At 45.9% G+C, this 25,674-nt stretch overlaps 2 protein-coding genes across 2 annotated transcripts; one reads left to right on the top strand and one right to left on the bottom strand.

Annotated features, from left to right (window-relative positions):
- Nucleotides 1-1,508: 1,508 nt before the first annotated feature.
- Nucleotides 1,509-22,256, bottom strand: grin3bb (glutamate receptor, ionotropic, N-methyl-D-aspartate 3Bb). Its single transcript, XM_068592776.1, has 9 exons — nt 21,711-22,256; nt 11,422-12,065; nt 9,377-10,469; nt 9,079-9,224; nt 8,878-8,993; nt 5,334-5,485; nt 4,944-5,108; nt 4,184-4,251; nt 1,509-3,951 (listed from the first exon to the last, which is right to left on the bottom strand). The coding sequence occupies exons 1-9, from the start codon at nt 22,254-22,256 to the stop codon at nt 3,165-3,167; spliced, it is 3,717 nt and encodes a 1,238-aa protein (XP_068448877.1). The 3' UTR covers nt 1,509-3,164.
- Nucleotides 22,257-22,482: 226 nt separating this feature from the next.
- Nucleotides 22,483-22,980, top strand: LOC137795362 (uncharacterized). Its single transcript, XM_068592775.1, has one exon. The coding sequence runs from the start codon at nt 22,483-22,485 to the stop codon at nt 22,978-22,980; it is 498 nt and encodes a 165-aa protein (XP_068448876.1).
- The last annotated feature ends 2,694 nt before the right edge of the window (nt 22,981-25,674 follow it).

Below are 25,674 nucleotides of genomic sequence, written 5' to 3'. Positions count from 1 at the left end.
TGATGTCACCTAGTCTCACCCTGATATCACCCTGTCACCCAGTCTTACCCTGATGTCACCCAGTCTTACCCTGATATCACCCTGATGTCACCTAGTCTCACCCTGATGTCACCTAGTCTCACCCTGATATCATCCTGTCACCCAGTCTTACCCTGATGTCACCCTGATGTCACCTAGTCTCACCCTGATATCACCCTGATGTCACCTAGTCTCACCCTGATGTCACCTAGTCTCACCCTGATATCACCCTGTCACCCAGTCTCACCCTGATATCACCCTGATGTCACCTAGTCTCACCCTGATGTCACCTAGTCTCACCCTGATGTCACCTAGTCTCACCCTGATATCACCTAGTCTCACCCTGATATCACCCAGTCTTACCCTGATATCACCCTGATGTCACCTAGTCTCACCCTGATGTCACCTAGTCTCACCCTGATATCACCTAGTCTCACCCTGATATCACCTAGTCTCACCCTGATGTCACCTAGTCTCACCCTGATATCACCCTGATATCACCTAGTCTCACCCTGATATCACCTAGTCTCACCCTGATGTCACCCAGTCTTACCCTGATATCACCCTGATATCACCTAGTCTCACCCTGATATCACCTAGTCTCACCCTGATATCACCTAGTCTCACCCTGATATCACCCTGTCACCCAGTCTTACCCTGATGTCACCCAGTCTTACCCTGATATCACCCTGATGTCACCCAGTCTTACCCTGATATCACCCTGATGTCACCTAGTCTCACCCTGATGTCACCTAGTCTCACCCTGATGTCACCCTGATGTCACCTAGTCTCACCCTGATGTCACCTAGTCTTACCCTCATATCACCCTGATGTCACCTAGTCTCACCCTGATGTCACCTAGTCTTACCCTGATATCACCTAGTCTCACCCTGATGTCACCTAGTCTCACCCTGATGTCACCCAGTCTTACCCTGATGTCACCTAGTCTCACCCTGATGTCACCCAGTCTTACCCTGATGTCACCTAGTCTCACCCTGATGTCACCTAGTCTTACCCTGATATCACCTAGTCTCACCCTGATGTCACCTAGTCTCACCCTGATGTCACCTAGTCTCACCCTGATGTCACCTAGTCTCACCCTGATGTCACCTAGTCTCACCCTGATATCACCCTGATGTCACCTAGTCTCACCCTGATGTCACCTAGTCTCACCCTCATATCACCCTGATGTCACCTAGTCTCACCCTGATGTCACCTAGTCTCACCCTGATGTCACCTAGTCTTACCCTGATATCACCTAGTCTCACCCTGATGTCACCTAGTCTCACCCTGATGTCACCTAGTCTTACCCTGATGTCACCCAGTCTTACCCTGATGTCACCTAGTCTTACCCTGATGTCACCTAGTCTCACCCTGATGTCACCCTGATGTCACCCAGTCTCACCCTGGTTGTGACAAACACTTTGAATATTCTTTTAAAAACGGATCAAATCTGATGCAAATAAGAATCATAAGACTTTGTTTTTGTGATAACTTTTATATAGCACCTTTTTAAAAAACGAGTTTTACTGAATAAAAAACAAAATCTGATGAGTACAAAAGATGAAACAAAACACTTCATATGGAAAAAATAAAACGACATAACACAGCCACCTTTAGTGTGACTTTCAGCGTCTGACCTTCGGCTGCAAGTGGCCTCATGCGGGCCTTTACATTACAAACTGTTTTTAAATGGATCAGGGAGAGCCCCAACAAAATGACAGTTTTAATAGAAACATCCCTTCAAGTGCACTAAATAGCATTAAATAAAGACACACAGCTCGTCATTTTAACTGCAGATAAAAACACATTTGGTCAAGTTGGATTTGCACCTTAACTAAGAAGTGTAGCTTCCCGTTTGTAAACCTGAATCTTTCCCATGGGAGAGGAAGTGGAGTCACTTTTTACTCTGTTGCATCGGTTCGTGAATGGAAGTTCTGCTCTGAGGGTCGTCTGATTACAAAAGCTGATTTTGTTTGGTGGTGCGTTCACTGGCTGTAGTTTCTTCTGTTTGTTGGTGAACTGCTGCCTTCAGCCTCACAGGAAGTCTGATTTCTTAAAAAAAATCCTGAAAGGGTCCTCGTTAGAGTCACAACGGCTATTTTAAACTGATCAGCGTTTACTCATCAATGTAAATGGTTTCATCTGAACTGAACCGGATCCACAGACTGCTTTATCAAGCAGAAACATTAAACTGTATCAGGTAACTCGTCACACATAAAAAGTACATGTCAGGGTTATTTTAAAGCATATCGTTGGCACATCTGTATATTGTGAAGAAAGGAATCATGAATAGTGTAAAAAATCTGGTGAAAAATTAGTTTATTGGTGCACACCAGGGCTCAATTTAGGGTCCTCTCTGGCTCCTTATTTAGATAAAATGTCTGTAAAGGGACATTTTACTTTGCAACGTCTCTCACCGGCCGTGACCACGTAAAGCTTACTTGAAACTCCCTATGAATTATTATTTAGCCCTCAAACTATCAATTCCTTTGCCAAAATATTTAGGATAAATTGGGATTCTCAAATATTTTCAGCAGCTTGTCGAAATTTAAGTTCTATAATTATGCATTCAGCTATTTAACAGGTTTACATGAGTCATGAATTCAGATTAATGGATCAGAATATATGAAGTGTTGCACCTTCTGGTGTGTTTTTTTTTATACCAAGGACTTCATGTTACCCAAATTTGGGTTGAAACAATAAATACATTCATAGAATATTCTATAATTCTTTTTAATGCTTTTTAGTTAATTAACTATGTTAAACAATTTAAATATATATTTTTTAAATATTTGACAGTTCATTCAATTATCTATCAATAAAATCTAGTAAATATCATACATGTGATTTTATTCATCATACAGTAACATCAGCCTCTCCTGTTGAAGTCCCTAACAAGATGATTAATATCAGTCTGATAATGTGAACATGAACAAAAAGCTAAAGGTCTTATTGTGGTTCTAAGTCTCTCCATGCATGAAACTCTACCAATATAGAAGTACTGGTACTTATTAATGACCTCCTTGTGGCCTGATTGTCATGTCTGAGTTAATTTGTTAACTTTGGCATTTAAATGTAAAACCCTTTCAGCAGTTTAAAATGGCCGCTGTGTATAGAGAGTCATGTGACCTGTGCAGACAGCATCACCTCAGATAGGTCATTCTGCTGTGAAGGGGCCGGACTTTGGACAGGACTTTGTGAGGTGGGTCCGTCATGGTCGTCACACACTTCGTGTTGGCAGGGAAGGATGTCATGAGGACGGGCGTGGCGCTGGGCGTGGCGCTGGGCGTGGCGCTGGGCGTGGCGCTGGGCGTGGCTTCTGCTGTTGTTGTTGTTGGCGTGGTCGGTGTAGTCAATGCAGATGGGTTGGGTCCTGTGGGGACAGGTTGGGCTAGAGTGGTCTGGATCTCTGCCCTCCTGGCGAGAGCCGTCCTCAGCTTCTCCCTCATCTGGTGGATCTGTTCCTGCAGTTCCTGCAGCTCACCGGGCAGGGGTGGAGCCACCGCTGCAGGGGGCGGGGCTACAGCAACAGAGGGAGGGGCTACAGCAACAGAGGGGGGTGCAGAGGTATCAGGTTGGACAGAGGAGGAAGCAGAGGAGGATGACGAGGGTCGGGGAAGGAGCAGGCTAGCAAAGGAAACCACCGGTCCTCCGTTCTCGCACAGTTTGCTGTTTGGCCCCGCCTTTGGCTTGGCTAGTCCCCGCCCTTCAGGCTTGGCCCCGCCTCCCTTGGCTTCAGAAGTGGCCATGCGAGCAAGCAGGCGGCGGGTGTTGAGGGTCTCCAGGTTAAAGTGGACTTGTTTGAAGTCTCGGGCGTCCTTAGCAGCGGCGGTGGCGGCAGCATCCTTACTGGCCTCATTGTTCCACTTGGCCGAGGCTCCTGGGGCCGGCAGGGGGCCAGAAGGGGGCGGCGGCTTCTGTAGGTTACAGCTGAACAGAAACAGAGTTACAGGACATTCTTTAACTTGGAAACAGCGGTGTGTACAATAATAAGTTTTAAGAAGCTGGTTATACGCTTAAGAGCTCAAAAACACGTGTACCTTCAAATCGAGGTTATTTTGTGGATCGCCACGTTGACCTCACCTTTGTGACCAATGATCTTAACCCATTTAGTTCAATCACTGTACGATAGTTGATTCCAGCCTAATCCTATGAGACAAACCTTTTCTCTTTCTCGGCTCGCTGCCGCTTCACGTCTTCATACGTCATGTTCAGAGCTCGATGGATTTTCTGCCAAATACAGAACAGGAACAAGAAACACAACCGAAAAAGAGATTAGCGGTTCAGCAAAATAAGATGACAGCCGTGAATTTTAATTTCTATTTGCAGAGTTTAATGATCTTTTGCACCCTAATGGGCCTCAGAACTTCTTCTATGCCCCAACACTTCCTCAGATAGAGATAGATAGATAGATAGATAGATAGATAATTGTATTCATCCCCAGTGGGGAAATGCATTTGTCACCATGGACAACAACAAACTCATACATAAAAAATACATTACAAGAACAAACACAACAGGCCATATGAAACAAGATAACAAGACACATAACCGACATAAAAAGATGCTCAATTTAAATCTAAAAACCATGACTGAACTGCTGCCAGGAAAAAAAGACCTCAGTCTGCACCTCCTTAACCCTCTTTGAACCTCTTCAATGACCTTAACACTTCTTATGCACCTTGTCAGCCCTTTCTAGGACACTCATTGGAATACTTGGTTAGAAAGATGACCACATATGGTTACTTGCATGATAAAGGGCTACCACTCTTCAGAACTTCTTCAATGACCTCAACACTTACTCTCTCCTAATCGTTCTACTCAGACCTGTTACTAACTTACTTAATTGTCAGTTGATAGTATTTTCTTGTAAACACAGACTGCAGCAGCCATTTTTTTCAGATGTTTTTCATGTGTCTCACCTGTGAGGTATGAAGCCAGTATTTCAGGTTCTGTCGGCGGCGGATGTGTGGCAGGACGAGTTGGTAAAAACCGTGTTCACCTGCCAGAGTTAGCAAAGCTCCACCCACTCCGACACACAACAGCACGAACAGTCCCGAGAAGTGACTGATCCCCATCTGAAGAGTCTGACAGAGAACAAAACAGTAAATGATTCTCAGAGACCTTGGAGAAAGAAACCCATTTTAAAAAGGTCGAGCGGAGCTACGTCTCGCGCTGTAACGACATGTATCATGTTGCTATATTATGCTCAGAGGACCTCTGCCAATATTAGCAGAGAGTTCAGATAATTTAGTTTTTGCAATGAGAAAACACTGAAGAGGAGCATTAATGGAGGATCATGTGACACTGACCTCTGTGACGGCGAACACTCGGTTCCCACATGGAACCACTTTGTACCACTTGTCGTGCAGCAGGTCCATGTAGCCTTCAGATTTATACCTGCTGATGAAGTCTGAGATGTTGGAGGTCAGAGGGGAGTTCTGAGGAAGACCGATTCCATAACCTGAACAATAAACCGACTGATTTTATAACCTGAACAATAAACAACAAACAGACTGAGTCCATAACACGATGCAGAAAAACAATGCAGAAACATTGATCCACGCATTTGTGACTTCTAGACTGGATCCATCAGGGGAACTGGTACCACGGTGAGCAGGACCCACCAGGTCATTGGTCATAAAAACAAGGTTAACTAGGCAAAAACTCACGGACATCAAAAAAACATCAGAAACACAGGACAGGGAGACTAAATGCACAGGTGGAAACAATGAGGGCGGGGCTTGCAATCAAACGAGAGGGCGGCAAACACGGAGGGAGAAATCTGGAACAAGAGACGAGGTGATTTTATTTTATTTATTTATTTAACCTTTATTTAACCAGGAAGTCCCATTGAGATTAAACATCTCTTTTTCGAGGGAGACCTGGCCAAGACAGGCGGCAGCATCAAAAACACATATTACAGACAAAAAACACAGAAGACGAGCTAAAAGAACTAAAAACTAAGAGACAGTGACGTAATGAGTCAATTCAGGAAACATTTACATGCTTGTAAACCAGCCTCAATTTATTTGATTTGAGATGTAAAAGCAGTCAGTGTTATCAATTCTTTGAGTTTTAAAACATTCTGCAACATATTCCATGTTTAGGGGGCAGAGTACACAAAAGCCCTCTTTCCCATTTCTGTTCTGGCCTTTGGGACAGTGAGCATTAAAAAATCCTGCGAGCGTAGAGAGTACTGCCCGACACATCTCTGTAATAGATAAACACACAGGTAGCATGATCTGTGATTGACAGACAACCCAACAGAAACAGACAGGCACGGAAAGTAGCAGGATTACTGTAAATGCTGCAGCTCGTGTACTAACGAGGACTAGGAAGAGAGATCACATTACTCCTGTATTAGCTGCTCTCCACTGTTTTCCTGTAAGAGTTAGAATTATATTTAAAATCCTGCTCCTCACCTATAAAGCCTTAACTGGTAATGCACCATTAGATCTTAAGGAGCTTATAGTGCCATATTACCCCACTAGAGAGATCATAGTACTATATTACCCCACTAGAGAGATCATAGTACTATATTACCCCACTAGAGAGATCATAGTACTATATTACCCCACTAGAGAGATCATAGTACCATATTACCCCACTAGAGAGATCATAGTACCATGTTACCCCACTAGAGAGATCATAGTACCATGTTACCCCACTAGAGAGATCATAGTACCATGTTACCCCACTAGAGAGATCATAGTACCATATTACCCCACTAGAGAGATCATAGTACCATATTACCCACTAGAGAGATCATAGTACCATATTACCCCACCAGAGAGATCATAGTACCATATTACCCCACTAGAGAGATCATAGTACCATGTTACCCCACTAGAGAGATCATAGTACTATATTACCCCACTAGAGAGATCATAGTACCATATTACCCCACTAGAGAGATCATAGTACCATATTACCCCACTAGAGAGATCATAGTACCATATTACCCACTAGAGAGATCATAGTACCATATTACCCCACTAGAGAGATCATAGTACCATATTACCCCACTAGAGAGATCATAGTACCATATTACCCACTAGAGAGATCATAGTACCATATTACCCACTAGAGAGATCATAGTACCATATTACCCCACTAGAGAGATCTTAGTACCATGTTACCCCACTAGAGAGATCATAGTACTATATTACCCCACTAGAGAGATCATAGTACCATATTACCCCACTAGAGAGATCATAGTACTATATTACCCCACTAGAGAGATCATAGTACCATATTACCCCACTAGAGAGATCATAGTACCATGTTACCCCACTAGAGAGATCATAGTACCATATTACCCACTAGAGAGATCATAGTACCATATTACCCCACTAGAGAGATCATAGTACCATGTTACCCCACTAGAGAGATCATAGTACCATATTACCCACTAGAGAGATCATAGTACCATGTTACCCCACTAGAGAGATCATAGTACCATATTACCCCACTAGAGAGATCATAGTACCATATTACCCCACAAGAGAGATCATAGTACCATATTACCCACTAGAGAGATCATAGTACTATATTACCCCACTAGAGAGATCATAGTACCATATTACCCCACTAGAGAGATCATAGTACCATATTACCCACTAGAGAGATCATAGTACCATATTACCCACTAGAGAGATCATAGTACCATATTACCCCACTAGAGAGATCATAGTACCATATTACCCCACTAGAGAGATCTTAGTACCATGTTACCCCACTAGAGAGATCATAGTACTATATTACCCCACTAGAGAGATCATAGTACCATATTACCCCACTAGAGAGATCATAGTACTATATTACCCCACTAGAGAGATCATAGTACCATATTACCCCACTAGAGAGATCATAGTACCATGTTACCCCACTAGAGAGATCATAGTACCATATTACCCACTAGAGAGATCATAGTACCATATTACCCCACTAGAGAGATCATAGTACCATATTACCCCACTAGAGAGATCATAGTACTATATTACCCCACTAGAGAGATCATAGTACCATATTACCCCACTAGAGAGATCATAGTACCATGTTACCCCACTAGAGAGATCATAGTACCATATTACCCACTAGAGAGATCATAGTACCATATTACCCCACTAGAGAGATCATAGTACCATGTTACCCCACTAGAGAGATCATAGTACCATATTACCCACTAGAGAGATCATAGTACCATGTTACCCCACTAGAGAGATCATAGTACCATATTACCCCACTAGAGAGATCATAGTACCATATTACCCCACAAGAGAGATCATAGTACCATATTACCCACTAGAGAGTTACGTTCATTGAACGCAGGGTTACTTGTGGTTCCCAGAGTCTTAATAATAGGTTGGGGCTACTGCCTTCAGTTATCAAGCTCCTCTTCTGTGGAATAAGCTTCCACTTTCAGTCAGAGGGGCAGACACGGTCACCTCATTTAAGAGTAGACTTAAGACTTTCCTCTTTGATAGAGCTTATAGTTAGGACTGGCTCAGGTGAGTCCTGCTCCAGCCTCGAGATATGCTGCTATAGACCTAGACTGCTGGGGGCATCTTAGGATACACTGAGCTCCCTTTCCTCTTCTTCTTTCTTTTCTCATCTCCCCTCTCCTTTCTTCTGAATAAGTTATTGTCTTTCAATGCACATTACTAACTCTACTCCTTTCCAAGAGCCTCTGTGCTTCCTTGCCTCAAGTTTCCATGGATCATGGCTGTCTGGAAGCCAATGATGAAACTTCATGAAACATTTTCAATAAAAGGCTGACGGACCTGAGAGGAAAACCAAGAAGCAACGTCTCACAGCAATGTCTCACAGCAACGTCTCACAGCAATGTCTCACCTTCAATCGCAAACGGTTTCCCGACCGTTGCCAGTTTACAGTCGGCGTCAATGGAAACCTCGTAGTCCAGCAGAGCTTTGTCCATGATGAAGGCGTCCAGCTGGGGGGGATCTGTCCTTCAACACAGAGCAACCAGAGCAACATGGTTAACACAGCAACTAAAGACAGAAACATTGAGCAACGTAGTCTCAGGTCTCTTACTTGAGGGTGTTGACGCCCTCGGGTGTCGTGGGCTCGTTGAAGCGCCTCATGTACTCGTGCATCTCAGGGAAGCTCTTCTTCATGTAATCCTCTGCACTGCTCTCCCTCACCGTCCCAAAGCGGAAGCCCTGAGACGGGTGATGCAGCTGACACCAACGAAGAACAGATATGCATATATATCGAAGGTCGAGCTAATGCACACACTCTCTGATACACACACACACACACACACACACACACACACACACACACAAGCTACAGGCTGAAGGAAGTCCTTTAAGGACTCTGCTGCACTCACCTTGGCGTCGTGGACGCCCGACACCTCCTCGAAGGTCTTCTCTCCCACCATGACGGCGGCCAGGTTGGCGGTGTAGCTGGACAGCACCAGCAGGCAGAAGATGGCCCACAGGTTCATGACGAAGCGACCCGTCCAGCACTTGGGCGTCTTGGAGGAGACGGTGCGCCCGAACAGGATGGCGTAGCACAGGTTGAGCGCCGACGAGTACGAGAACACTCTGGTCCTGTTGCGGCCGTGAGGCGTCATGCCGTACGGACTCTTCCACTCGTACAGTGTGAGGAAGAGGGCGGTGATGTGCAGCGCCACGAAGATGCCCACCCACATGGACCAGTGCAGGGGCCACATGAAGGCTCCGATGGGGGCCGCCGTGTCCTTGCTGCGCACCAGAATGCCCAGGCTGGTGGAGAAGAAGGGCGAGGTGAAGTCGATCACCCGGCTCCGGGCCGAGTTAATGCTGAAGGACGTCACGGCCATGTCCGCCAGTCCGTTCAGAAGATCCCCCACGAGGCCGGTCCAGCGCCCCCCCTTCCACGCTCCGTACTTCCCGTCTCCTACGATGTAAAGGTCGAACTGGAAGCCCAGGTCCTCGGACAGCTTCTCCAGCAGGTCGACGCAGTACCCGTAGCAGCACTTGCTGTGCTCTGCTGGCAGGAAGCTGCTGTTCCCGCCCGCCACCTCCCTGAAGAACCTCTCCAGAGCTTCCGAGCTGTTGGTGCTGGCGTCCAGGCAGTACTGCCCGGCCGGGCAGGTGCCTTCCTCGTCCACGTCCCGCGTGAAAACGAAGGGATGTTCCACCAGAGTCACCACCCGAACCCGGCTCCCCACCACCGGCATCCCCGGCTTCCAGCGGCCCCTCGTTCTCTCGTTCATGCCATCGGTATTTTGGCGGGGTTTGGCTCCCTGCCAGACTTCCTGGTCCTCCACCTGCAGCCGGCCTCCTTCCCAACTGCCCACCGTCACCCAGGTGGGCTGGCCCAGCGCGTCCCGTCGTAAGCTCCAGATGTGGAACCGCTGCGAGGTGAGGACCTGAGACCTGTTCTGGTGGACTCGGACTGGACCTGTGAGACCGGAGAAAGACGTGTTGGACAGGAACCTGTAGGGCAGAAAAACAAGAAAAGACAGAAAACAAATAGCAGCAGGTGTGACGAGACTCTAAAGGTGTTTTAGAGAGATCCAGATATCCTGATGAACCGCTAAATCATCTTGTGATTGAACCAACAGAACCTGGTTGAACCTTTTTCTTCTTATTAGATAGATTTATTCGTATGAACAGTAAAACAAGGGGATGTTCCACCATGTCAGTGGAAACTAGATACACAGGTAAAAAACAAAGGTGCCGTGAATGATTACGGCCTCATCCTGGGAACAGATCGGTTCAGTGAAGGAACGGGACGTTCTGACAGCTTCAGAGGAGCACTGACCAACAAAAAGCACAGAGAAACCTCCATTCGAGTCTTCCTGCTCCAGGAAGCTTCTGTCGGGAACGGAGGAGATGATTTTCACAGTGTGACGAGTCTGTGATCTGACTTCACACACTGATGTTTGTCCTCACGCTGGCTTCCATTTCTTTTGTTCTTCTCTCTCGCTGCAGTTGATAATCCGTCCTCTGAGGTTCTTTATCTCTCAGTCTGAGTGTAATTTCATTTCCTGTGAATGTGTTTGATCTTTTCTGTCACTTAACTGAATGCAGCAGTTAAACCTTTAATCCTCCTCAACCCTGCTGCTTATTTCCTGCTGCTGGCAGACCTTCAGACACTGACTGCTGCAGACCTCAGCGTTCCCTCATCTAGTGCTTCCTGTTGCTCTTCCAGTGCAACAGGAAGCACTAGATGAGCGACAGGTAGCACTAGATGAGCGACAGGAAGCACTAGATGAGCGACAGGAAGCACTAGATGAGCGACAGGAAGCAGTGATTGTGAGTAGAATCTGCTGTGGCACAGTAACACTCATCACTTGAGGGCAGTGAGATATTTGATGGTTAAATAACAGAATTATTTTTGATGTTTCTCAGCACTCTTTGCTGTGCAGTCAGCGGGTGCTCTCACCTGGACAGGTACTCTCCGGAGGACGCCACCTGGTGGTTGTTGGGTCCGTCGTAGCAGTCCACCGTGTTCTGGATCAGCGCCAGGTCCGGTCTCACCAGGGTGGCGGCGCCGATGGCCCTGGTGACGAGCTGCAGGGCGTCGCTGACGTAGAAGTCCAGCGGCTTCCTCTCCACCTCGCCGTAGGCCAGCAGGCCGAGCGGCAGCCCGATGGCGTGTAGCGCGTCGGGGCTGAGCGGCTGGCCCAGCACCCAGTGCACCATGGGTAACGTGAGGCCGAGGGCCTGAGCGCCGCGCAGCACCGCCGCCGCGCACTGGGGGTCCGCTCCGAACAGCAGCACCGCCGCCGGCGAGGGCCGCTTCTGCCGGAAGTGTCGGGAGAGGAAGTCGTGGATCTGAGTGTCGTCGTGCGCCGCCTGCGTCAGGTTCAGGAGGGCGCGCACGTGCCAGGTGACGCCGCCGCCGTCCCATGATGCACCGCTCCAACTGCCGCTGTCCAGCAGCCGCAGGAGACCCCGGGCCTCCTCCCAGCCGCGACACAGGACCACGGTACCCTCCTTCCAGCCGGAACGCTGCAGAACCGTCAGCAACAGGTCGGACAGACCGGACTCTGGAACGCCCATCGCCATCTGCAGGTGAAACCGGTTCTGTGCGCGACCAGGAAGAGAACCAGAAGGAGAACAACATATTAGAACAAATCATCAGATGTCACTTAAGATGTGAACCGTCTGGCGTCTGGAACGTTCCACAAACCCAAAGAACCATTAATTAAAAATTAAAGAGAACATCAGATAAAAGAACCAACAGAGAAAGATCAGAGAAAGATCAGAGAACCAACAGAGAACCAACAGAGAACCAACAGAGAACCAACAGAGAACCATCAGAGAACCGACAGAGAACCGACAGAGAACCATCAGAGAACCAACAGAGAACCAACAGAGAACCATCAAAGAACCAACAGAGAAAGATCGGAGAACCAACAGAGAACCAACAGAGAACCAACAGAAAACCATCAGAGAAAGATCAGAGAACCAACAGAACCATAAGAGAACCATCAGAGAACCAACAGAGAACCAACAGAGAACCATCAGAGAACCAACAGAGAACCAACAGAGAACCATCACAGAACCAACAGAGAACCAACAGAGAACCATCAGAGAACCATCACAGAACCAACAGAGAACCAACAGAGAACCATCACAGAACCAACAGAGAACCAACAGAGAACCATCACAGAACCAACAGAGAACCATCAGCGAACCATCAGAGAACCAACAGAGAACCAACAGAGAACCATCACAGAACCAACAGAGAACCAACAGAGAACCATCACAGAACCATCAGAGAACCAACAGAGAACCATCAGAGAACCATCAGAGAACCAACAGAGAACCAACAGAGAACCATCACAGAACCAACAGAGAACCATCAGAGAACCAAAAGAGAACCATCAGAGAACCAACAGAGAACCAACAGAGAACCATCACAGAACCAACAGAGAACCAACAGAGAACCATCACAGAACCAACAGAGAACCAACAGAGAACCATCACAGAACCAACAGAGAACCATCAGCGAACCATCAGAGAACCAACAGAGAACCAACAGAGAACCATCACAGAACCAACAGAGAACCAACAGAGAACCATCACAGAACCATCAGAGAACCAACAGAGAACCATCAGAGAACCATCAGAGAACCAACAGAGAACCAACAGAGAACCATCACAGAACCAACAGAGAACCATCAGAGAACCAAAAGAGAACCATCAGAGAACCAACAGAGAACCAACAGAGAACCATCAGAGAACCAACAGAGAACCATCAGAGAACCAACAGAGAACCAACAGAGAACCATCACAGAACCAACAGAGAACCATCAGAGAACCAACAGAACCAACAGAGAACCATCAGAGAACCAACAGAACCAACAGAGAACCATCAGAGAACCAACAGAGAACCATCAGAGAACCAACAGAGAACCATCAGAGAACCATCACAGAACCAACAGAGAACCATCAGAGAACCAACAGAGAACCATCACAGAACCAACAGAGAACCATCAGAGAACCAACAGAGAACCATCACAGAACCAACAGAGAACCATGGTTTCATTAAGACACGTTGTGTTAACATTTTGTATTTGAAGCGGAGAGGAAAAATGGAGCCGCTTCACCCTCTTCTCCTCCTCCTTCCTCTTCCTCTCCTCCTTCTTGTTCTTGTTCTCCTCCTCCTTCCTCTTCCTCTCCTCCTTCTTGTTCTTGTTCTCCTCCTTCTTCCTCTTCCTCTCCTCCTTCTTGTTCTTGTTCTCCTACTTCTTCCTCTTCCTCTCCTCCTTATTGTTCTTGTTCTTCTCCTTCTTGTTCTTGTTCTCCTCTTCCTCTTCCTCTCCTCCTTCTTGTTCTTGTTCTCCTCCTTCTTCCTCTTCCTCTCCTCCTTCTTGTTCTTGTTCTTCTCCTTCTTGTTCTTGTTCTCCTCCTCCTCCTTCCTCTTCCTCTCCTCCTTCTTGTTCTTGTTCTCCTCCTCCTCCTTCTTCCTCTTCCTCTCCTCCTTCTTGTTCTTGTTCTTCTCCTCCTCCTTCTTCCTCTCCTCCTTGTTCTTGTTCTCCTTCTTCTCCTTGTTCTTCTTCTGCAGGAGGAGCTGCTGAGCTATGGCTGTCGGGTGACTCTTGTATTCCTTCTGTGTCGTGGATGAGCTGGTGAGAGGATGAGCGTCCTCACCCTCTCACCCTCTCACCCTCTCAGGTGATATCTGTTCTAACGGTTTCCTGAGGATAAAATGAAAAGCAGCTGATTCTTCGTTACTGGTTTTGCTCAACGCAGCTGAATATAAGTCTGTCTGTCCCACGGCATGCTGGGAAACATCAGAGATCACTGACTGAAGCAGAACTCGTGTTTCAAACAAGATAAACCTAAAACAATAATCCTGCGTGTCAAAGGGTCACTTCCTGTTGTTGATTGGATTCATGTTCTCAATCCTCACAAACAATACACTCAACGTTTCCTCGTGACCTGAATCCACCAACAGCAGAAAAACATCGTGTTGGTTCAGACAAAACCTCCTGACATCGCACTCTGATGGATGTAAAGCTGAGTCTACTGTTGAGCCAGGACTAACCCTAAAGCTGAGTCTACTGTTGAGCCAGGACTAACCCTAAAGCTGAGTCTACTGTTGAGCCAGGACTAATCCTAAAGCTGAGTCTACTGTTGAGCCAGGACTAACCCTAAAGCTGAGTCTACTGTTGAGCCAGGACTAACCCTAAAGCTGAGTCTACTGTTGAGCCAGGACTAACCCTAAAGCTGAGTCTACTGGTGAGCCAGGACTAACCCTAAAGCTGAGTCTACTGGTGAGCCAGGACTAACCCTAAAGCTGAGTCTACTGTTGAGCCAGGACTAACCCTAAAGCTGAGTCTACTGTTGAGCCAGGACTAACCCTAAAGCTGAGTCTACTGTTGAGCCAGGACTAACCCTAAAGCTGAGTCTACTGTTGAGCGAGGACTAACCCTAAGGCTGAGTCTACTGTTGAGCCAGGACTAACCCTAAAGCTGAGTCTACTGGTAAGCCAGGACTAACCCTAAAGCTGAGTCTACTGTTGAGCCAGGACCAAACCTAACCCTTCTTTGTCCTCACCAGCAGAGGTAAGAGGTCACATGAAGCAGAGGTCAGAGGTCACACGAAGCAGAGGTCACATGAAGCAGAGGTCAGAGGTCACACGAAGCAGAGGTCACATGAATCAGAGGTCAAATGAAGCAGAGGTCAGAGGTCACATGAAGCAGAGGTGAGTTCAGCTTCCAAACTGACTGAAAAAACATCAAAGAATTTGATCCAATAAAATATGAATAAAATATAGAAAGGGAAAGAGATGAAAAGATGAAAAGAGGAAGTAGAATGAGCATGACGCGTACAGGAAGTAGAATGAGCATGACGCGTACAGGAAGTAGAATGAGCATGATGCATACAGGAAGTAGAATGAGCATGAAGCGTACAGGAAGTAGAATGAGCATGAAGCGTACAGGAAGTAGAATGAGCATGACGCGTACAGGAAGTAGAATGAGCATGACGCATACAGGAAGTAGAATGAGCATGACATGTACAGGAAGTAGAATGAGCATGAAGCGTACAGGAAGTAGAATGAGCAAGAAGCGTACAGGAAGTAGAATGAGCATGACGTATACAGGAAGTAGAATGAGCATGACGTATACAGGAAGTAGAATGAGCATGACATGTACAGGAAGTAGAATGAGCATGAAGCGTACAGGAAGTAGAATGAGCAAGAAGCGTACAGGAAGTAGAATGAGCATGACGTATACAGGAAGTAGAATGAGCATGAAGCGTACAGGAAGTAGAATGAGCATGACGTACACAGGAAGTAGAATGAGCATGACGTATACAGGAAGTAGAATGAGCATGAAGCGTACAGGAAGTAGAATGAGCATGACGTACACAGGAAGTAGAATGATCATGAAGCGTACAGGAAGTAGAATGAGCATGAAGCGTACAGGAAGTAGAATGAGCAAGAAGCGTACAGGAAGTAGAATGAGCATGACGTATACAGGAAGTAGAATGAGCAAGAAGCGTACAGGAAGTAGAATGAGCATGACGTATACAGGAAGTAGAATGAGCATGAAGCGTACAGGAAGTAGAATGAGCATGACATGTACAGGAAGTAGAATGAGCATGACGTATACAGGAAGTAGAATGAGCATGAAGCGTACAAGAAGTAGAATGAGCATGAAGCGTACAGGAAGTAGAATGAGCATGACATGTACAGGAAGTAGAATGAGCATGAAGCGTACAGGAAGTAGAATGAGCATGAAGCGTACAGGAAGTAGAATGAGCATGAAGCGTACAGGAAGTAGAATGAGCATGAAGCGTACAGGAAGTAGAATGAGCATGACTCGTACAGGAAGTAGAATGAGCATGAAGCGTACAGGAAGTAGAATGAGCATGACGCGTACAGGAAGTAGAATGAGCATGAAGCGTACAGGAAGTAGAATGAGCATGAAGCGTACAGAAAGTAGAATGAGCATGACTTGTACAGGAAGTAGAATGAGAATGACGCGTACAGGAAGTAGAATGAGCATGAAGCGTACAGGAAGTAGAATGAGCATGACGCGTACAGGAAGTAGAATGAGCATGACGCGTACAGGAAGTAGAATGAGCATGAAGCGTACAGGAAGTAGAATGAGCATGAAGCGTACAGGAAGTAGAATGAGCATGAAGCGTACAGGAAGTAGAATGAGCATGACGCGTACAGGAAGTAGAATGAGCATGACGCGTACAGGAAGTAGAATGAGCATGACTCGTACAGGAAGTAGAATGAGCATGACGCGTACAAGAAGTAGAATGAGCATGAAGCGTACAGGAAGTAGAATGAGCATGACGCGTACAGGAAGTAGAATGAGCATGACGCGTACAGGAAGTAGAATGAGCATGACGCGTACAGGAAGTAGAATGAGCATGAAGCGTACAGGAAGTAGAATGAGCATGACGCGTACAGGAAGTAGAATGAGCATGAAGCGTACAGGAAGTAGAATGAGCATGACGCGTACAGGAAGTAGAATGAGCATGAAGCGTACAGGAAGTAGAATGAGCATGACGCGTACAAGAAGTAGAATGAGCATGAAGCGTACAGGAAGTAGAATGAGCATGACGCGTACAGGAAGTAGAATGAGCATGACGCGTACAGGAAGTAGAATGAGCATGACGCGTACAGGAAGTAGAATGAGCATGACGCGTACAGGAAGTAGAATGAGCATGAAGCGTACAGGAAGTAGAATGAGCATGACGCGTACAGGAAGTAGAATGAGCACGTCTCCAGTGTGTCGTGGGTCTAAAGACAGGCGTTCATCTCACTAAAAGCGCTTTGATTGAAGAGGACAGACAGATCAATGAGTCTTGCTCGCTGCTGGCTCTGATCCAGCTCTCATCCATCACATCAAGCACAGAATACATTAAATCGCCAGCTGTTTACATCCAACATTTAGGTAATCACAGCTCACAGGGCCCAGAGCCAGCTGGACCGCGCTGCAGGTCCAGATCAGTAGAACACTGCGGTTCTCCACAGAGACCACCAGGCCGCTCCGGTCTGGTGGTCTCTGTTCTCTCTTTATGAAACGTTCCTGCAGCAGAGATCTGAAACTAGGTCAAGTTACTGGGATCGGACCCTTTGCTGATGTCACTAGGTGGTCTGAGACCCGGAAGAGGTCAAAGGTCAGCGTATGGGATCGTTGTTGAAGATTGAATTAACTGAAGGTCACAGTCATTACAGCACTGATGCATGCTGGGATATATGGCAGCCAGCCAGTTCCCCACAGAATGTTTCACAGCGTGACCAACAGCATTATCTGTTACACACACACACACACACACACACACACACTAATGTGGAGCATTTAAGTCTGTCTGGATGAGGTGGTGAAAATAAAAAGTGACGTTACGTTTCACAACTCTGAGACGACCGTCGATAACAGAACTGTCGTATAAAGTACTGACAGAAGCTCAGTCTGTCGTATAAAGTACTGACAATGTATGCTGCTATAGGCCTCCACTGTTGGGCAACTTAGGATACACTGAGCTCCTCCTCTCCTCCTCTTCTTTTCTTCTTTTTCTCTTCTGCTTTCTTCTCTCCTTCTGGATAAATTATTGTCTTTAAATGCACATTAATAATTTTACTCCTTTACGGGAGCCTCTGTGCTTCCTCGCCTGTCTGGACCCCCCCCCCCCCCCCTCACTAGGTTAGGGTTAAGCAGGTTAGGGTTAACCCACAACTACAGAACCCACAACTACAGAACCTACAACTACAGAACCTACAACTACAGAACGCACAACTACAGAACCTACAACTACAGAACCTACAACTACAGAACGCACAACTACAGAACCTACAACTACAGAACCTACAACTACAGAACGCACAACTACAGAACGCACAACTACAGAACCTACAACTACAGAACCCACAACTACAGAACCCACAACCCAGAAGTAGTCCATATATATATATATATATATATATATATATATGTATATATATATATATATATATATATATATATATATGTATATATATACATATATATATATATATATATATACATATATATATATATATATATATATGTATATATATATATATATATATATATATATATATGAGGAAGAGAGCGACAGCAGAGTCGAAGAGGAGCGACAGCAGAGAGGAAGAGGAGCGACAGCAGAGAGGAAGAGGAGCGACAGCAGAGAGGAAGAGGATAATCCTCTTCTGATCAAAGACTTTCTAAACAGTAAATAAATGTTTCACTTCATCAGAGAATCCAGCAGCTCAGTCACACTGGATTTATTTAAGACAACACCACACAACTACACAACAACTACACAGCAACACCACAGAGTGAGAGCAGACTTAGAGCTCTCTGGGAAGTGAGATCCTAATAAAAATGAAATGAGGGTGAGAAATGAAAGAAAGATGAAGTCTGACAGACTTCCAGGTCTTTCACAGCAAAACCACAGAAATGATTCAGGAGTCATGATCACAAGTTTCCTCAAACAACGGCTCATGAAAAGTTACTTCTCATTGTACTTTTGATTTCTACTAAAGTACAGAAAGAATAGTCTTTTCAAAATAAAGCTTTCTAAAGAAAACTACTGCCTTGTGTTTTAGTTTGAAATAAAATGTTTCAAGCAAACAGAAGTCTGAATGTCTGAAGATCTTCTATGTGTTGTGTCTCAGTCTGAAGGTCTTCTATGTGTTGTGTCTCGGTCTGAAGGTCTTCTATGTGTTGTGTCTCGGTCTGAAGGTCTTCTATGTGTTGTGTCTCGGTCTGAAGGTCTTCTATGTGTTGTGTCTCGGTCTGAAGGTCTTCTATGTGTTGTGTCTCGGTCTGAAGGTCTTCTATGTGTTGTGTCTCGGTCTGAAGGTCTTCTATGTGTTGTGTCTCAGTCTGAAGGTCTTCTATGTGTTGTGTCTCAGTCTGAATGTCTTCTATGTGTTGTGTCTCAGTCTGAAGGTCTTCTATCTGTTGTGTCTCCGGCTGGTAAAAGTCCTCGTGTCATCACCATGATGGAAACAGGTTAACAACCTAACTTGACTTCTATCAAACATATTTGTGCTGGAAGAGAGTTTGTGTTTTTTTTCAGCTGCAGAAGGGACGACCTTGAAAGAAGACATGAGTGTGTTATTATCATTCAGCTTGTGTGCGATGTTACAGGAATAAATACCAGTCTCATCTGTAACCTACTTAAGTTTTATACTGAATATAAATATGTCTTATTTGTGTTATCAGTTGGAAATGTTCCTCACTAACGTCTGAGAGCCTGAAGGCAGCTCAGGGCTCAGTGTGTGTATGTGTGTGTGTGTATGTGTGTGTGTGTGTGTGTGTGTGTGTGTGTGTGTGTGTGTGTGTGTGTGTGTGCGTGTGTGTGTGTGTGCGTGTGTGTGCGTCTGTGTGCGTGCGTGCGTGCGTGATGTCTGGTTGCAGAAATATTCTTTGAATGAAGCAAAACTCTTGTGTTGATGAACGTGAACGGAATTCATGACAAACTGGAAGCTGTGAGGTGTCGTTATTCCCACAGGACCTGAACACATCGTCACTGCATGTTGGTTCACACTGTGTGTGTGTGTGTGTGTGTGGGATCAGTCTGTAAATTGTCGTCTGTTTATCATCAGATGAAAACAGGTCAGAGGTCACAGACCACCACGACTCCCAGAATGCTTTGCTGAAAGACATTCAGTCTTTATCTTTCCTGTTCCATTTGGTCAATCAATTCAATTTAATCACTGAAGTGTGTCTCCGTCAAACCAGTTCACCAGCTGATGGAAACTAGTCTCTGGGTCTGAGAGTTAGGGGAGGCTCGGCCTTGGAGATAGAGTAAGGAGATGAGGTTCCTCTGTAGGGCTCAGCCTTAAAGATAGAGTAAGGAGATGAGGTTCCTCTGTAGGGCTCAGCCTTAGAGATAGAGTAAGGAGATGAGGTTCCTCTGTAGGGCTCGGCCTTGGAGATAGAGTAAGGAGATGAGGTTCCTCTGTAGGGCTCGGCCTTAGAGATAGAGTAAGGAGATGAGGTTCCTCCGTAGGGCTCAGCCTTAGAGATAGAGTAAGGAGATGAGGTTCCTCTGTAGGGCTCAGCCTTAGAGATAGAGTAAGGAGATGAGGTTCCTCTGTAGGGCTCAGCCTTAGAGATAGAGTAAGGAGATGAGGTTCCTCCGTAGGGCTCAGCCTTAGAGATAGAGTAAGGAGATGAGGTTCCTCTGTAGGGCTCGGCCTTAGAGATAGAGTGAGGAGATGAGGTTCCTCTGTAGGGCTCGGCCTTAGAGATAGAGTAAGGAGATGAGGTTCCTCTGTAGGGCTCGGCCTTAGAGATAGAGTAAGGAGATGAGGTTCCTCCGTAGGGCTCGGCCTTAGAGATAGAGTAAGGAGATGAGGTTCCTCTGTAGGGCTCGGCCTTAGAGATAGAGTAAGGAGATGAGGTTCCTCTGTCGGGCTCGGCCTTAGAGACAGAGTAAGGAGATGAGGCTCCTCTGTAGGGGAACCATACATAGGGGTCTGGTGGCTGTGTGGTTCTTCTACCGAGGCTCCTGACTTTTTGTGAAATTGTAAAATTGACAATATGTCTCATTTCTTTTTTGTTGTTTTTGTATATTTATATATATAAATATATATATATATTTATATATATAAATATATATTTATATATATATATATTTATATATATATATATAAATATATATATATAAATATATATATATTTATATATATAAATATATATATATTTATATATATAAATATATATATATATATATATATATATATATATATATACATATATATATATATATATATATATATATATATCACATGTAAAATAGCAGAGAGACAGCGGTAGGAGGAAGTGATGTAAACAACAATAACATTATTGTTGAAAATATGTTATTTATGTTATTTTCACAAAGCCTCCAAATATTGACATCAAAACATCAAAAGGTTCAGCCAACAACAACAACAACAACAAATAACAACAACAACAAATAACAACAACTAGCAGCCTCTGGTCTACTGGTTGTTTGTTGTTTGTTTTTGTTGTTTACTCCACCGGCTCCTTCACATCAAACAGGTCAAGGTCAAACCAGAGCCCACGAACCCGGAGCACCTGCGGGTCCACCTGCGGGTCCACCTGCGGGTCCACCTGCGGGTCCACCTGCGGGTCCACCTGCGGGTCCACCTGCGGGTCCACCTGCGGGTCCACCTGCGGGTCCACCTGCGGGTCCACCTGCGGGTCCACCTGCGGGTCCTACCTGCGTGCGCAGCAGCTCTTCGTGCTCAATGACGCTGAGGAACGGGATCTCCAGGACCGAGGACAGGAAGTCCACCTGCAGCAGCTCGTCCCGGCTCTGCGGGAAGGCCAGCACGGCAGAAACCCCCTGGTCCACCACGCCCTGACACACGACCCGGGACACGGACTGCGGGTCCGCGGCGGCCGGCTGGCGGGAAACCAGCTGCAGACTCAAGTTGTACGGCAGGAACTTGTTTCGGTCCCGGTCCCAGTCCCGGTCCCGGATCATCCTGGTCGCTGCGCGGCTCAGCGCCGCCTGGAAGCGCACGCGCGCCGCCCGCTGCGCCGGCAGGAGCGCGCCCACGCGCACCGTGTGTCCGATACGAGCCAGGAGGTGGCACGGGTCCGGGTGCAGGAAGACCGGCGGCACCAGCAGGACCTGCAGGAGCAACACCAGGAGAGTCCGAGACCAGGACCAGGACCAGGAGGACCAGGAGGACCAGGAAGAGGAGGAAGAGCAGCAGAAGGGAGAGGAGGAAGAGCAGCAGGAGGAAGAGGAGGAAGACATCCTGCTGCGCGCTCAGCATCACTCTGCCGATCCTCCGGTTCTGCTGATGCTGAGCACCGAATGCGGGAGGACGGGGGGGGGGGGGGGGGGGGGGGGAGGGGCAGGAGGAGGAAGAGGAGGAAGAGGAGGAACAGCGGAAACTTCAACATCTTTGAAGGTTACTCAAGGTTGAAGTCAAAGTTCATGTTTTCACCATAAGAAACTTTATGATTCATAAAATATCACCATGCTCTTCATCACCTTGCCCTTCATCACTATGCTCTTCATCACCATGCTCTTCATCACCTTGCCCTTCATCACTATGCTCTTCATCACCATGCTCTTCATCACCTTGCCCTTCGTCACCATGCTCTTTATCACCATGCCCTTCATCACTATGCTCTTCATCACCATGCCCTTCATCACCATGCTCTTCATCACCATGGTCTTTATCACCATGCCCTTCATCACCATGCTCTTCATCACCATGCCCTTCATCACCATGCTCTTCATCACCATGCCCTTCATCACCATGCCCTTCATCACCATGGTCTTTATCACCATGCCCTTCATCACCATGCTCTTCATCACCATGCCCTTCATCACCATGCCCTTCATCACCATGCCCTTCATCACCATGCTCTTCATCACCATGGTCTTTATCACCATGCTCTTCATCACCATGCTCTTCATAACAATGGTCTTCATCACCATGCTCTTCATCCTCTTCCTCTTCCGTCTTTAATGTCTTTATATTCATCTGGTTTATTGCGTTCACGTTGATATGAAAACACATTCAAGCTGATGAACATGTCATAACAATAAAACAACAATAACAACAACAACAACAACAACAATAATAACAACAACAATAATAATAATCCATGTTGTCAGTGTGGATTCCCTCCACAGCAGTACTACAGAAACACTACAGCAGTACTACAGCAGAAATACAGCAGTACTACAGAAATACTCCAGCGGTACTACAGCAGAAATACAGCAGTACTACAAAAATACTCCAGCAGAAACACTACAGCAGTACCACAGCAGAAATACAGCAGTACTACAGAAATACTACAGCAGTACTACAGAAATACTCCAGCAGAAATACAGCAGTACTACAGCAGTACTATTCCATTAGTATTTGACAGCAGTACTACAGCAGTACTATTCCATTAGTATTTGACAGCAGTACTACAGCAGTACTATTCCATTAGTATTTGACAGCAGTACTACAGCAGTACTATTCCATTAGTATTTGACAGCAGTACTACAGCAGTACTATTCCATTAGTATTTGACAGCAGTATTACAGCAGTACTATTCCATTAGTATTTGACAGCAGTACTACAGCAGTACTATTCCATTAGTATTTGACAGCAGTACTACAGCAGTACTATTCCATTAGTATTTGACAGCAGTACTACAGCAGTACTATTCCATTAGTATTTGACAGCAGTACTACAGCAGTACTATTCCATTAGTATTTGACAGCAGTACTACAGCAGTACTATTCCATTAGTATTTGACAGCAGTACTACAGCAGTACTATTCCATTAGTATTTGACAGCAGTACTACAGCAGTACTATTCCATTAGTATTTGACAGCAGTACTACAGCAGTACTATTCCATTAGTATTTGACAGCAGTAGACTTTTGGGGAGAATCCAGCTCAGATTTCCTCCGTGAGGTTTTGATTCGTCATCGTCAGAACATCAGAGCGAAGAGCTGGGCCGTTACATCACACACACACACACACACACACACACACACACACACACACACACACACACACACACACACACACACACACACACTCACAGACACACACACAACCTTTTGAGAAAAAAGGAAACAACCTTAACAACATTAATAGAATCATCCAAACTCTTTGATCCTCAGATTGTTGATGCAAAGATGGGTAAACAAACTGATCAGAAATCAGCTCACACACACACACACACACCCACACACACCCACACACAAACACACACACACACACACACACCCACACACACCCACACACAAACACACACACACACACACAAACACACACACACACACACACACACACCCACACACACCCACACACACCCACACACAAACACACACACACACACACACACACACACACCCACACACACCCACACACAAACACACCAGCTCTAACTATAGACCTGAACCAGCTCTAACTATAGACCTGAACCAGCTCTAACTATAGACCTGAACCAGCTCTAACTATAGACCTGAACCAGCTCTAACTATAGACCTGAACCAGCTCTAACTATAGACCTGAACCAGCCCTAACTATAGACCTGAACCAGTCCTAACTATAGACCTGAACCAGCTCTAACTATAGACCTGAACCAGCTCTAACTATAGACCTGAACCAGCTCTAACTATAGACCTGAACCAGTCCTAACTATAGACCTGAACCAGCTCTAACTATAGACCTGAACCAGTCCTAACTATAGACCTGAACCAGCTCTAACTATAGACCTGAACCAGTCCTAACTATAGACCTGAACCAGCTCTAACTATAGACCTGAACCAGCTCTAACTATAGACCTGAACCAGCTCTAACTATAGACCTGAACCAGTCCTAACTATAGACCTGAACCAGCTCTAACTATAGACCTGAACCAGCTCTAACTATAGACCTGAACCAGCCCTAACTATAGACCTGAACCAGCTCTAACTATAGACCTGAACCAGCTCTAACTATAGACCTGAACCAGCTCTAACTATAGACCTGAACCAGTCCTAACTATAGACCTGAACCAGCTCTAACTATAGACCTGAACCAGCCCTAACTATAGACCTGAACCAGCCCTAACTATAGACCTGAACCAGCTCTAACTATAGACCTGAACCAGCTCTAACTATAGACCTGAACCAGCCCTAACTATAGACCTGAACCAGCCCTAACTATAGACCTGAACCAGCTCTAACTATAGACCTGAACCAGCTCTAACTATAGACCTGAACCAGCCCTAACTATAGACCTGAACCAGTCCTAACTATAGACCTGAACCAGCTCTAACTATAGACCTGAACCAGCCCTAACTATAGACCTGAACCAGCTCTAACTATAGACCTGAACCAGTCCTAACTATAGACCTGAACCAGCTCTAACTATAGACCTGAACCAGCTCTAACTATAGACCTGAACCAGCCCTAACTATAGACCTGAACCAGCTCTAACTATAGACCTGAACCAGCTCTAACTATAGACCTGAACCAGTCCTAACTATACGCCTGAACCAGCTCTAAATATAGACCTGAACCAGTCCTAACTATAGACCTGAAGCCGCTCTAACTATAGACCTGAACCAGTCCTAACTGTACTTGTTACTAGTATACTTGTTACTGGTATACTTGTTACTGGTATACTTGTTACCACTAGTATACTTGTTACCACTAGTATACTTATTACTGGT

This window comes from Clinocottus analis, unplaced genomic scaffold (genome assembly GCF_023055335.1).
Source record: "Clinocottus analis isolate CAN_PGR_092001 unplaced genomic scaffold, fCliAna1.0.p SCAF_28, whole genome shotgun sequence".
NCBI lineage: Eukaryota > Metazoa > Chordata > Actinopteri > Perciformes > Cottidae > Clinocottus > Clinocottus analis.
The sequence above is the reverse complement of the archived record's forward strand: the minus strand, read 5'-3'. Positions and strand labels throughout refer to the sequence as shown.